General features: G+C 43.1%; 1 protein-coding gene across 1 annotated transcript; it reads left to right on the top strand.

Annotated features, from left to right (window-relative positions):
* Positions 1 to 397: 397 nt before the first annotated feature.
* LOC149289528 (cortexin-1-like) lies at positions 398 to 652 on the top strand. Its single transcript, XM_089490609.1, has one exon. It carries the CDS (start codon positions 398 to 400, stop codon positions 650 to 652), a length of 255 nt encoding a protein of 84 aa, XP_089346735.1.
* The last annotated feature ends 14357 nt before the right edge of the window (positions 653 to 15009 follow it).

Below are 15009 nucleotides of genomic sequence, written 5' to 3'. Positions count from 1 at the left end.
ATGGAAAAAACCCACCACAACCATTATTTGTAATGGCAGATTTTTGAAGGGTTTAATGTTGAGACATTGGGGTTAGTGTTTATCGGGATTTGCGGTTGGTCGCTTGATTTTAGATTAACACAGCTAATTTGTTACTTGCAAAACATTATGTACCATGTAATAGCTGAAATAGAATAAATGGTTTAATGTACACATTACTGTACACATTTGTTATTTTTTCCAAAATCAGAACAAGTGATTGTAATGGTCTTTTTTATGCCACGCACTAATACTTTGCATTTTATGCATATTATTTTAACGTATCAAATGACTAACCAAATCCGTTCTCTTCCAGGAGTGGTAAATACCTTATCTTGACTCTCTGAATCAAAAAGGGTTGCACTGCTATGCTGCTGTCATGGATGAAGATTCAGCCACAGAGTTTGAACAACTTCTTTCTCCCACCCTCTTGGATCACCATCACCCAGTTGGGATGGATGCTGAACAGAAAACAGTTTTTGCCTTTGTCATCTTCTTGCTGATATTTTTGGTCATTCTCATGGTCCGTTGCTTTCGGATTCTACTGGATCCATATAGCAGAATGCCAGCCTCTTCATGGAGTGACCACAAAGAAGGGCTTGAGAGAGGCCAATTTGATTATGCAGTAGTGTAGACAACTAGTGGAAAAAATACCTAATGCTTTACGTCATCAAATGACACGGAAGCACAAGGTGTCAGGCCATGGTAATTGTAATAAAGATTTCCTTGGCTGCTTTCTCAGTTATTTTGGGAATCATCTCTCTCTTTCTAGCTGAAGTTGATTAAGTGGACTCTAAGTGTGTCCGTTTTACATTAGTACTGCCAGTGACTTATTGTTTATATGATGCTCAGCTGCATACTGTTGTGATGTGATGCCTTTAAATTATGACAACATTCCAGGCCTTGATTATTACATGGCCCCGTATTGTATCATGTGGTCGATTTTTGTGTCTTTATATTTTTACTTACACTCTCTTTCGTACAACTTCTGATCTATACAATATCTGATCTGACAATATTTACCCCCTGGCCTATATACAATACTTTTGTTGGTGTTTTGTTTTCTTTGTTTGTTAAAATTCCTGCTTTTCTTACTCAGGAAAGCCACGGCAGCATTTTTTAGACTGCTCAGTGCTGTTTTTATTTGTTATTGCGTGCTTGTTTTGCACTTAGTATAGACAAGTAATATGTTAGTTGACAAGTAGTTGGAAACTCATTCTTTCTTTAGTGACCTCTACAACTGGAGATACCAATCTTTGAAAAATCACATCTACATGCTCAAATGTATGACAAGTATTGTCAAAGCCTACAAGGAAATACGTTGCAATAGTGTGGACCGATTTTACACAAAAAAATCATGTAATCTGTTTTGGAAAATAGCAACAAAGAGTGCATTTTGTGGCACATGTAAACCTTTTCATTACAAAACAAGCCAGCAAAATCCCTGAGCGGTAGATTTACCATGTGATAAAAAGCTGTTTCCTAATCAATAAAGCCTGATCAGTCGCTTGAAAATTAGAATCAATAGAATAACATTGGAATGTTCATTCTCCAGCTTTTCATCTCACTTTAGTTCTACCCAGAAACAGTATCAGCATGTCACCTGTATATTGAAAGTGCTCAATGTATGCAGTTTCAATACGGAAATGCCGCAATCTCCATTTATATTTATTCACGTGTTTGTGTGCTGCTTTGCAAACCCCCTTGAGCTCTACTTTGTTTACATACACCGATCAGCCATAACATTATGACCATCTGCCTAATATTATGTAGGTCCCCCTTTTGCAGCCAAACCACCCCTGACCCATCGAGGCATGGACTCCACTAGATCTCTGAAGGTGCCTATCTGGCACCAAGACGTTAGCAGCAGATCCTTTAAGTCCTGTAAGTTGCAAGGAGGGGCCAGGTAAGCGACGCACCCAGCCATCCACGTAATGTAAAATAAATCGTGATTCATCAGACCAGGCCACCTTCTTCCATTGCTCCATGTTCACATGCCCATTGCTTTCGGCAGTGGACAGGGGTCAGCATGGACACCCTGACTGGGCTGTGGCTACATAGCCCCATACGCAAGAACTGCGATGCACTGTGTGTTCTGACACATTTTTTTTTCAGAACCAGCATTGACTTTTTCACCAATTTGAGCAACAGTAGCTCATCTGTTGGATTTGACCAAATGGGCCAGCCTTTGCACCCACGTGCATCAATAAGCCTTGGCCACCCATGACCCTGTCACTGTTTCACTGCAAGAGCTGCAGTTTTCGAGATGTGCTTACCTAGTCGCCTAGCCATCACAATTTAGCCCTTGTCAAAGTCACTCAAATCCATTTTTCTTGCTTCTTGCTGCCTACTATATCCCACCCACTGAGAGGTGCCATGATAACAAGATTATCAGTGTTATTCACTTCACCTCTCAGTGGTCACAGTGTCTTAATGCTGATCGGTGTACACATATTTAAATGTGAATTTTATAGTGTTCTGGCAATCTACCTTTATGATAATATGTGCCTTTTACTACTAAAGGTCATGGGAATAAATTACATATATACTTTATATTGATTGTGCCTAAGAATTTACACACTCCTCTGTAACCTTAGTCCCAATTAGGGTTGCCACCTGGTTGGTAATCATCCCTTTGAGTGTCTCTGTTTTGACATGCCCCTTCCTTTCTGTTTCTGCTTTCCTTGCTCTGGCTAACCCTCTTTTGCATCTGCTGGAGATCCTAGGGAGTGAATGTGTGTGATGACTAGGTATGGGGTGTGATGGATTGGGAGTGAGGTGTCATTTGTGACACCTGGTTATGATGGCTGAGTGTGATATTGACGGCTGGGTGTCATGTGAGTGGTGTGTGATTGGAGTGAGGTATGATTGTTGGGAGGTGTGATAGGAGTGAGGTATGATAGGTATGGTAAGAAAGAAAGAAAGAAAAGGAGAAAGAAAGTAAGAGATGAGGAGAGAAGAGAGAATACAAAGAGGGAAAGACAGAGAAAGGAAAGAAGGCCAAGAGAGAAAAGAGGTAGTAAAAGAAGAAGACAATTAGTGAAAATGAAGAGGGAGAGAAAAGAAAGAGGAAGAAAAGAAAAACGAGGGAAAAACAGAGTAAGAGACAGATAAAGAATGAAAGAGAAAAACAGAAGTGAAAAAAAGATGGCGAGACATAGGAAAGAGGAAGAGGCAGAATAAAAAGAGGAGGGGAGTAAAAGAGAAGGCGATAGAAGATCGGTTTTAGGTGTGTTTATTGGGTGTGATGAGTGCGATGTGTGATTGTTGGGTGTGATTGAAGAAGGCAACAGAAGAAATGGAGCTGTGGGAAAAAAGACAGGGACATGAATCGACCAACAGAGAAGGTAGGGAGACATTGAGTGAGAGAATGAGTAAGAGTGTGAGAGAGAGCATGAGTAAGAGTGTGTGTATGATAGGAGATGTGAGTTTTGCTCTACTACCGTCAAAGTCTTGCATGGTATATAGTGATGGGAGTTATAGCGTACCACCACCAGTGTTAGGCTCAGTATATAGAGATGAGTTATGCTGTATGCTAGTCTATATAATGATAGAAATAATGCTGCATCACCATCTGTGTCTGGATCATTATATAATGATAGGAGTCATACTGTACCACCATCTGTGTCTGGATCACTGTATATTGATAGGAATTATATTGCACCACCCTTAGTCTCTAGATAACTGTATAAAATTAGGAGTCATGCATTACCACTGTCTATGTCTGACTCACTATATAACAATGGGTGTTGTGGTCAGGGAGTACATGTACCAAGGAGCCTGAAGCTCAATCTCCATCGCCGACCCACAACTATGGCAGGTATTTTTTTGAGTTAAAAGGTGGCAACCCTAGCCCCAATTCACCTCTATTTATTGTGCCTAAGGTGAAATCAGAGGCAACGTATGTCCTTCATGGTCTGTGGTTTACAAATGTAATAGCAAATTAATTTAAGTGATAGAATAAAGTGATCTTTTCACTTCACTGATGGCTTACATGTAATTCTACAAATGTAGTCAGTAGTTGTAGTTCAGTAAAACATGGGGATCTGCAGCACTTCTATGCTACACGTACACAACAATTCTGCCACTTTATCTGCCTATCTCTCGCTCTGTAATTTATATAATCACACTTTAGAGCTACAAAAAAATCAATATGCAATCAGATCGACGCACCTAGATTTTAGAGGAGAAAAAAAAGGAAAAAATATTTTGAGCTAAAAAATGGGCTAAAATATTTATTACAATAACTGAATAAGCTATGAACACAGTAAGACACACACAGTAAGACACACACAGTAAGACACACACAGACACAGTAAGACACACACAGACACAGTGAGACACACACAGACACAGTGAGACACACACAGACACAGTGAGACACACACACACACACACAGTAAGACACACACACACAGTAAGACACACACACACACAGTAAGACACACACACAGTAAGACACACACACACAAACACAGTAAGACACACACAGTAAGACCTCCCTCCCTAACCCCCTTCTCAGTATCTCCCCTCTAACTCCCTAACCCCCCCTTCTCAGGATCTCCCCTCTAACTCCCTAACCCCCCCTTCTCAGGATCTCCCCCCCCCCGCCCCGGTCACTTACCTTAAACTCCTGTGTTGGAAGCGTGAGGCGTTTGTCTCGGGCGTCTGACGTCATATGCCGGCGCCCAGCGTAAAGCGCCGGCACCCGAGACAAACGCTTCCAACACAGGAGTTGAAGCGCTGAGGCAGGCGGCGGTGGCGGCGGCTGCCGCCAGCAAAGGATTCCTGTATATCTGTCAGGCAGAGGGGCCCGAGAGTTGCCGAGCGGTTGTCTTCAGCAACCGCTCGGCACCCCTTGGGCCCCCCTGACTGGCAGAAATCCAGGACTCCTCTGCTGGCGGCCGCCGCCGCCTGCCTCAGTTGCGACCCCGGATTTATCGGCGTATAACACGCAGGTAGGGTTTAAGCTCCGGATTTTAGTTAAAAAAGTGCGTGTTATACGCCGATAAATACGGTATATCGTTGCCCCCCTCCCTCCCTGCATGCATCTTCGCTCCATAAGACGCGGCTGATTTTTCATCCTACTTTGGGAGGAAAAAAACTGCGTCTTATGGAGCGAAAAATACGGTACATAGTTTTATTAATAAGGTGACATTTGAAGAAATTAATTATATACAGGTATACCAGGGCAGCACCTCAAGATGCCCCCTCCGCTGTCAGCATTTCCTTGATTTTGTAGCACAGTGGCTGTCATCTACTGGAACTGCCACCCTACACCAGGGTACATCACTGATTATATAGGTATAATTTTCCACTTGCACCAGAAGCACCCTTCATATTCTATAGTAAAGTTTGTTAGTTAAAACCAAAATTATTCTACAAACCTCTCATGTTAGCTCCCACGTCATAAGATTATTGAAAACACAGTTGGGAGACAACACTCTCAATGCAGTTGAGTGAGACACACTTGCCCCAGCCCATAAAATGAGAAAAGCAAGAACCCAGACTTGCTATGTTTATTTTTTGTAACAGTAAATGCTTCTGGTAGTAGCCCATAACCTTCAAATCAGAATCGCCATGGGGGCTACTTCCCCCCCTGCTGCCACCAGGAACATACCTCACATAAATTTTCCTGAAAGCTTTAACTGCAGCTACAAATAAGCATAGGCCTGCCATAAAACTACCATCACTGCCACATACTGGCCAACTGGCCCCATCTTGCTGGGACAGTCTCGATTTTTGAGGCACTGTTATGGCAAAATTTGGTCCTGGCATGTGTCCCAGCTTATGGGTCTCTCACCTCTCTTCATTGAGCTGCAGAGACTCAGGAAAGCTTGTAGGTGGGCCACCGCCACTGAAGATATTGCTCCGACAACTGAGTTTCCACAGCTCAATGAAGCTGTTTCTGAAATGAGTATGCATGTCTTCTTTCTTCTGACCAGGCCTTCCTGAGTGTTTCCTTCCTTTCTCCCATTTGAGGAAGTGCCTCACGGAGCTGATAACAGGGAGAAGAGGACAAAAGAAAAAACATGTAAGAAAGAAGAGGCAAGAGAAAAAGAAGAGCTGCAGCAAAGGCGACAGGGACACAGACGCAGTCAGTAGAGAAGGTGGGGAGACATTGTGAGAGTGTAAGCATGAGTGTGAGTGCATGAGTGAGAGCAGGAGTGAGAGAATGTGAGAGTGTGATGAAACAGAGCGAGAAAGCATGAATAAGAGAGAATGAGAGAGCATGAGTGAGAGTAAGTGTGACAGTGTGAGGCAGTGTGAGAGTGAGAAAACAAACTTGTAGGAGAGCATGAGAGCTTGGTGAGACTGTGAGAGAGTGCAAGGGCATGATTTAGAGCGAGTGAGTGTGTGAGAGAATGTCAGAGACTGGGAGAGCGAATGAGACTAAAAGAACATTAATCAGAGTGAGTGAGTGTAAGAATGTGAAAAAGAGTAAATAAGAGGGAATGTGAAAGTATGAGAGGACATGTGAATGAGAGAGTAATACGAAAAGGAGTGCACAAGAGAGCGTGAATGAGTGAGAGTCTGAGACAGCGTGAGTAAGAGTGAGACATTGTAAGTGAGAGAGAACACGAATAAGTGAGAGTGAAAAAGCAATGCAAACTAAAGTGATGTTAACCACTGATAATGTTTGGCTCAGTATATTGTGGTGTGATTCATGGTGTACCACCATCAGGGTCTGACTCGCTATATAGTGGTGGGATTTATGGTGTATCACCATCAGTATCTGGCTCAGTATATAGTGATGGAAGTTATTCTGTACCACTGCCTCTGTCTGGCTTGCTATATAATCATAGGAGTTATATTGTGCCATTATCTGTGTCTGGCTCAGTATTTAGTGATGGGAGGTATGGTGTATCACCATCAGTACCTGGCCCCGTATATAGTGATAGGAGGGATGCTGTTCCACTGTACCTGTCTGCCTTTCTATATAATCATAGGAGATGTCAGACTCAGTATGACGGGATTTATGCTGTACCTCTGCCTGTGTCTGGATTACTCTATACTGATGGAAGTCATGCTGTACCACTGTCTGTCTGGATCACTATATAATAATAGAAGTCATGCTATACCACCATTTCTGTTTGATATATTACGATAGGAGTCATGCTGTACCAACATCTGTATCTGGATCCCTGTATAATAAAAGGAGTCATGCTGTACTACCCTCGGTGTTTGGATCACTATTTAATGATGGGAGTTGTGGTATAACACTGTCAGACTCTGAACAGTACAAAGTATGAATAAATTACTGGGTTTGGGGAAGTTTTACCATTATTTTTCAATTCTCTGCAGCTCTAATATCCTTAATTTCCTTGTTATTTATTTATATGCTGCTCAGCCAATGTATCTACTGTATACCAAGAATGTATGGTAGTGTTTGTGGGAATTTGGTGATATCTGTGCCATAAAAACTAGATGGAACTAAGTTATGCTAATCATATAGGTTTGGTAAATTTGGGGGCAGTGGGCGTAGTACATTTTCAAGCAATGGTGCCCCTGAGGTTTTTTCAAATGTAGGCAACTATGCTGTCATTGCACACTATCTATTGTTAATGAGTAAACATTGCATAAATATAATATAAATAAATATTGTGGTTTGAACTAAAAGTATTATTCCTATGAAAAACACTGTATGTAATATACAGTCATAACAAAAATTACCACATTAAACATTTTAATTTTAAACATGATTGTGTGTGCATGACATATGCATTGGTTATTGCTTCTAGCAGAAAAACACCACTTACTTCATACATTAAAATGGCTGCTATATCTTGTATATATAGCTATGCTTGGTAAATCAGAGCAAAGAAGGCTGTAGAAAATTGTCTTTATGGTTTAACACTTTAATCTTTTTTTCAAAACATATGCAAAAATACTCTGCTCTTATGGGTATCAAACACTTGCAAACATAACACAGGTTTATTAAAAAAAAAAAAAAAGAAGAAAATTGTTAAATATACGGTATATGTGGCACAATTATTGGCACCCTTTTAGTCAATACTTTGTGCTACCTTCCTTTGATCAGCTCTCTCCAGATCCTTCAAATTTTGAGGTCAACAGTGGTGGACTCTCCTCTGGGATGGCCATGATAGGACCTTGGTTTTGTGTTCTGCTGGAAGATCCATTTTGAGGTGTTCATTTATTCCATGTATCCCAGCAGGTCCTTTGGCAGAAAAAACGTTATACAGCCACCACCATATTTAACTGTGGGCATAAGGGAATTTCCATATGGCAACTTCTATGTGTATGCCAAACCCACCTATGGTGTTCATTGGCAAAAAGCTCTATTTTGTCTTCATCTCACCATAGAACCAATAGTGTCTGGCAAACTGAAGAAGGTTGAGGGTTTTTTTGTATTAAAGTAGAAGCTTTTTTTCTTGAAACTCTTCCAAACAACTTGTGATGATGTAAGTGACGTGACCTAAACTCAACAATTAAATATAAACATAACACACTTATAGCTTTAAATAAATGCAAATTAGAGCCTTAAATCAGTGGAAGATTTCGAAACTGTCAAATAAAATATCAGCTATATTAAACTTAATCTATCCACTAGAAATTGGCAAGGTTGCCTCCATAAGAAGCACAAGCTAAATTAATGCCCAGGGCAACAGAAAGGGCCACCTGGACTATTAGGAAAGGAGGAATATGACTGTGGCACACATGCATGCCCGGAAGTATGTGGAACGTGCATCATAAGGCAGCTGAAGCCATGCAAGTAAAACAAAGGCCGCTTCACCTCTAGGCGCAAGAAGTTAGCCAGGACAGCGATCAACGGAGCGGAAGGCAAGAACAAGGAGATGTCCTGAAAGCAGGGTGGCTGAAGAACAGCAGGAAGAAGACAATTCAACCCCTGAGCTGCAGTCCTGTGAGGAGGAAGATCCTGCACAGCCTGGCCCTAGTTCATCTGGAATGCAGAGACCCTGCTCCAGTGTTTCAGTTGGTGAGTTGTAGGGCTGTAGAGCCTGGGGCAAAGGGTCAGGTGAGATGGGGTTAGATGACAGGGGGTCTAGGGGCATTTTAGATGTGCTAAAAGCAGCAGTGGATCTGTTTTTTCTGTGCCTGGTAATGCACTGGATTGCATTCAGGGAGCTCCCTTAGTTTCTGTGTCGGGGCCCAGGGCCTTTCCTTTTGTTCTCCTTGTTCCTCTTGAGAGCTAGCACCGGTAGGGTTGCAGATGTCAATGGAGGTCCAGGAAAAAATATGGAAAGGAAAATATGTTGATATTCTCTCTCTGGTACCCCTGATTAAGAATCAGTGGATATGCCTAGAAGAGGGGAGATTCAGGATGGTGAAAAAGCAAAGCAATTGTCTCATACATTTGGCAATTGGTTTCAGGCTTTTGCAGTGTTTGCAGGAATTATTTCACAAGGGGGTTAGTGGCTGCGCTCTCACGGATGTGAATATATGAAAGAAAGAGAAACACAATAATGCAATATGTCTCTTAAAACTTATTTTTTATAAAATGAGGGCCGCAAGGGGCTACTCACATTTGGTGGGGGCTTCTTCAGTTAGCCCCAAAGTATGCGCTTGGGCGATATAATCCTCGCCTTAAAGATTTCTTTGGCAACACTTATTTGTTTTTAAAAAATTTGCTTTTAGCGCTTTTATCCTACCCCTTTTAAGTTTGCAGGAATTATGTGCAAGTGTTTTCCTGGTGGTCAAATACCGTATTTGCTCACCGGGGAACTCTCTCTGACAGCCGGGGAAGGTTTGCGCGATGGACGTGTCTGTGTCCATCGCGCACTCCAAATTACAGTGTGCCAGAAGCTGTGAGGCATGTCAAGGTGTTGTCGGGGAAATTGTAATTGTTTTTGTGGCATTGGCACAGTAAAGGATTCTTTCTGGCAATTCAACCGTGCAGCTCATTTTTGTTCTTTGTATCCTGAACAATTCTTCTGGCAGTTGTGGCGGAAATCTTTCTTGGTCTACCTGACCTTGGCTTGGTAATGGGATCCACGCATTTTTTCAAGTGATTGAACAGTACTGACATTTTCAAGGCTCTGGAATACCTTTCTATATCATTCCCATCATATAAAGGTCCTTCCTCACCTGTTGTTTCTTTAAGTCAAGCTGTTATGTTATATACTACTTGTTACTTCCTGTCTACCCATTGTACAGCGCTACGAAATTTGATCTGCTCCCCATGGCTCAGTATCTAATCCGCTCAGTGCATCCACGTGAGAGCCAACAAGCTCATTGACTATTTATAGACAGACACTAGTTGCAATTTAAAAAGCCACCTGTGTTGGAAATTAACCTTTAATTGCCATTTTAACCTGTGCGTGTCACCTTGTGTGTCTGTAACAAGGCCAAACATTCAAGGGCATTTATGATTTAAAAAGGAACCAAACAACTATGTGTTAATAAATGGTTTTATTTTAAATAAAAATGTTTTTTTTTGCATGATCATTCATATTTTTTAAAATCAATCCTAACATTTCATAATTTCTGACAGGGTATGTAAACTTTTGAGCACAACTGTAGATACTGTTGGTATGGTTTTTTGTCTCCCTGTAGCAAAAATTGAGACACTTAGGTAGCTCAAAGAATGTTCAGTTTAAACAGATTCAGTGTTTCTTAGGGCATCTGACATTTGCGTGCAAGGTCATGCCGTTGAGTAGACCCTTGTACAGGTATCTTTCACTGGCTACAGTTGGTGTAAGGGATACACAGGCATTCAGATTACGTGTGGAATTTGGAAGGATCTCCGGGTGTGGCGTAATTTTCTGGAACAGTACAATGGGCAAACTTGCTGACAGAGTGAAGAATGTGATAATCAGGACCTAGAGTTGTTTTTGGATGCGTCAGGATCCATAGTTATGGGGGCATGTTTCAAAGGTCAGTGGTGTGCACATCAGTGGCCTTAGGAATGGTTAGGATTAGACATTTGCAATTTAGGATTTTTGGAACTCTTTCCAAAAGAGTTTCACTTTTGGGGGCAAGAATTGGCTAACCGGGGAGTGGCATTTAGGACAGACAAAATGAGTGTAGTTCATGTTATTAATCGATCAACTTCTGGTTTGCGTCCGGTGTAAGCGTTGTTGCGCCACTTGGTCCTGAGTAGCTTACAACATAACATCTGGTTTAAGGCAAGGCATATTCCTGGGGTCCAAAATGTGATAACTAATGCTTTGTGTTGTTTCCAGCTCGACCGCTTCAGAAAGACGGTGCCTGAGGCAGATTTGACAGGTCTACCCTGTCCCCTATTTTTGTGGATTCTCGATTTGAAGGACTCCTAGGATTGCATTGGTTGTTACTGTCAGAGCAATCAGCGCATTCTTATTCCCTGATATGGATGCCACGGCATGAGTAACTGGAGCTTGGCACTGAATGGGTTAAGGCATTTGACTGATGCTAAGTCCAGTGACATTTGTTCACACCTTTCCTTTTGGAGCCAGAACCCAAAATAAAACTTGATTACCCCATGCTGGGTATTGTCACCTTGGACAGGAAAGGATTCCTGTGGAAGAGTGAAATGCCAGACATCCTGGCAACATCTCCCTGGGGTGTGGAGACAGGGTATCAATAGACACAGGGATAAATTATTAAATGTATAATGTCCAAAATATGATGGGTACATAACTTTTGGGCCCCATCGTACATTGCATCCTTATGCCTGCGACGTGCTGGTGTCAGGGAGACCAAACACGCCATGCAGGCATGACCATAACAAGTGTTATGCGAACGTGTCCTTGTGCCAACTGATACAGGTGTGGAGTTTGGTATGAAAATGATCACTAGGACCAGAGAATTATGATGATCCTGGTGTCATAATTATGCCAAGCTCAGCCAGCGTCATATTACATATTTTGTGATCCCAGACCCAAGATGAGAAGATATAACCCCGCCTTCAGAAGGTCATAGTTCTGAACCCCCTACTCCCATCCCCTTGCTCAGGTAACAGGAAAAGGGCGGTCTTGGGGGGGGGGATAAAAAGGTGGGCAATTGGTAATGGAAGAGAGCCTGTTTTTACCATCACAGAGACAACATCAAGGCTCCAAGGAAGTATGGTATGATACTCTGTTTTATCCCTTTTATTTTACACTGTTTTGTACTATCTAAGTCTATGTCTCTTTTTATATGCATTTTTATGTAACAGCACTGTGACCCATTTTATACTCAGATTAAACATTTTTAATCAGTTCTGTCTTTGTCCTCTAATCGAATTCAGCCTGGAGATAGCCTTTTGTATACATATAAATACGTCACGTTACTAAGCGGTTAACTATATAGATATCAGTTTGGGGATTGTGTAGTTATTGCGGTCTGATTGTTTTTGGGTAACCTAAGACGCCCGGTTTTAAAGTTCTTGGTGGTGGCAGCGTGGTTTACACTGGGAGTTTTGGGGTGACTGGTTGGGGTTGGTGGTGGTTGCTTGGTGCCCTGCGGGGAAAGTGACCAAACGCGAGTTTAACCCTTGGTACACCCATACTCCCACGTCGCGGCTCGGCCGATAGCCCTGACCGTGACAAACTGGTGGCATAGCGGTGGGATAGATATATTGATATATATATATTTTTTAGAGGTTTTTAGTGCTGACTGGATTTGCCTGAAGCACTAGAAGAAATTGCATACCTTTTTGTGTAATTTCCAAAGACAGAGCTCAGTGCTGATTTAAAAAAGACATACAAAGTACAAAACAGTTTCCCCTCCCTACTCTAGTTTTTCTTTCTCTATACCATTTCCGAATATGGAGGCCTATCGCAAACAACCCAAAGAGGCCCTGGAATTGATGTGCCAAGCAAGGGATTTACAAACTTTTGGCAAAAGCAAGGAACAACTTATTGCTGACCTTATGGAGACCGACAGGCACACTGTACAGCCAGAGATGGACACCGAAAGCGTGACAGAGCTCCCTACTACTGCAGGAGCGCTCATTGGAATGCCTAGTGGTTGTATCCCTCAAAGTGCTATGGACATTTGCACAACGGAGTTATTTCGGCAACTGATGGCTTCAAATCCTCGGGAGGCCATGCAGGTGATGATTCAACAGCAGGCAGCAGAGAGACAAGAAAGGCAGGCAGAAAGAGAGGCACAAAGAAGACATGAGCTGGAAATGGCCAAGCTGCAGTCTACTGTTCAGTACTCCCTGAACAGCAATGCATCAGATCCCAGCACACGTAGGCTCCGCAAGGATGATTTTCCCTCCCTGGAAGAAGGGACTGATTTGGATGTATTCTTAAAAAGTTTTGGGGACTTCCGGGAGGCGGGCCCTTGAGATGGCTGCTTTTTAATCAAGCTCCTCACCTTACCTGACAATCCATAACCATCCATCCTTCTACGAAGGTATTTTTTGAGAGCCACTTACTTCACACTGGTGGTTTATTTACTGGGCACATGAATCAGGTTTTATTTTGTCAATTTTTTTGATTTTGGAGCTGCATTCCCCATTCCACGTGGTGTGGCCTGGAAGTCAAGGCCTCAATAGAAGCCGCCGGCCTGGAGTGGAGACTACTCTGCTCTGCCATTTTATTTTCTGCCTGCTACTGTAAATTTTTTCCGCCGAGACCCGTCCATTATCTGCTCTGACCAACAGCAGCCCGCGTAAGCCGAATACCTACCTTCTTCGTTCTGCCGTGCTGCTGCGGGAGTCCGGTTGGGCCCCCGCGCGGTTGGTGGCGTTGTTGCGGGACAGCGGAGCTGGAACGGCGGTCTTGGTTGGAGATTACCTTTCCCGGCTCTCTACGCTGCGGATATCACGCTGGGCAGTGGCTCTTGGATCCCTGGGCGGACGACTTGAGCGCGGCTACATTTAGATCTTAGGTGCCGCTGGAGGACCGGTGAGGTGGGCCTACCCGGCTCTCCGGCAAGTACTTTGTATTTTTGTTTGGCTTAATTGCCCCTTATTTTTTGTTTATGATATGACCTGGTATTAGTTAGATGGGGGTACGGGTGGGTTTTAGTTAGGTTGGGTGGTGGGGTTTGGGACTTGGGCTTTGCCACATTTGGATCGTCTCCACGTGTTGCGCTATTGAGTAGATCTGCGTCTCCTACTCCTCTCCTGAAAACGGGACTTTCTGCTACCTGTGTGCTGCTGCACCTTGCACCTAGATAGATAGATAGGGGTTCTGGGTGGGCTATAGTTAGGTTGGGTGGTAGGGTTGGGTGGTAGGGTTTTTTTTTTGTTTTTGTTTTTTTTTTGTTTTTTTGGGGGTTTTTTTGGTTTTTTTTTGTCCTAGTTTGGTTGAGTGGCTTGGGCCCGACTTGGAAGTGGTGTGCGTCGCATGTGGAGGAGAGCTACGATAGGCGCCATTAGCACAAGGCCCTGCATCAACGTGACTGTCCACGGACCACTTTTTTCTTTTAGGCTTGCCAATTAGTTAGTTTATGGGTTCAGGTGGGCACTAGTCAGGTGGGGAGGCGGGCCTTGGGCTTCTTTATTTACTATTCTTTTGGGGTTTGTGTTCAGATTTTTCTTTTCTCTGCTGTTGGGATACGCTCACTGTTTTTGTGATATATCAGTACATGTATATGTGCTTGGGTATCTCATCCCACCAATTGTTCTGTGTATAGAGTGTGGTTTTGTGTCATATCCTCTTGTGTTCTTCTATTCTTTCCTACTCTTGGGGGTGAGTTCCTCACGGCCCTTATCTACACATGGAAAAGTATATGGATCCACCACCTAAATCATCCACCAGACAAAGCAAGTCAAGAGACAAGTCTACAGCGTCTTTCAAACCGGTGCCACCTTCTGGGTCGGGTTCCACTGCAGCGGAGGGGCACTCAGTGTCCGATGCCTCCTCAAAAGACCCACTGACGGCTCAAGACCTTGTTGGTGTCATTTCTCCACTCTTAGATGCAAAGCTTGAGAAACTGTCTGACTCCATCAATGCCGTTCTTGCTGAGTTGGTCTCTCAGGGAACAAGGATCACTTCTCTGGAATCCAGGGTCTCTGACATAGAGGATGGGAACGTCTCCATGTCTGCATCCCTCCGCTCTCAGGATCATTTACTCACGTCATTACAAGACCGT

The sequence above is a fragment of the Sceloporus occidentalis genome, unplaced genomic scaffold (genome assembly GCF_023333645.1).
Source record: "Sceloporus occidentalis isolate IW3139 unplaced genomic scaffold, rSceOcc1.0.p SCAF_45, whole genome shotgun sequence".
Lineage (NCBI taxonomy): Eukaryota > Metazoa > Chordata > Lepidosauria > Squamata > Phrynosomatidae > Sceloporus > Sceloporus occidentalis.
The sequence above is the reverse complement of the archived record's forward strand: the minus strand, read 5'-3'. Positions and strand labels throughout refer to the sequence as shown.

Bases quoted from the DNA above. Each gene is read 5' to 3' on its own strand.
- LOC149289528 (XM_089490609.1), top strand. From the start codon at position 398: ATGGATGAAGATTCAGCCACAGAGTTTGAACAACTTCTTTCTCCCACC.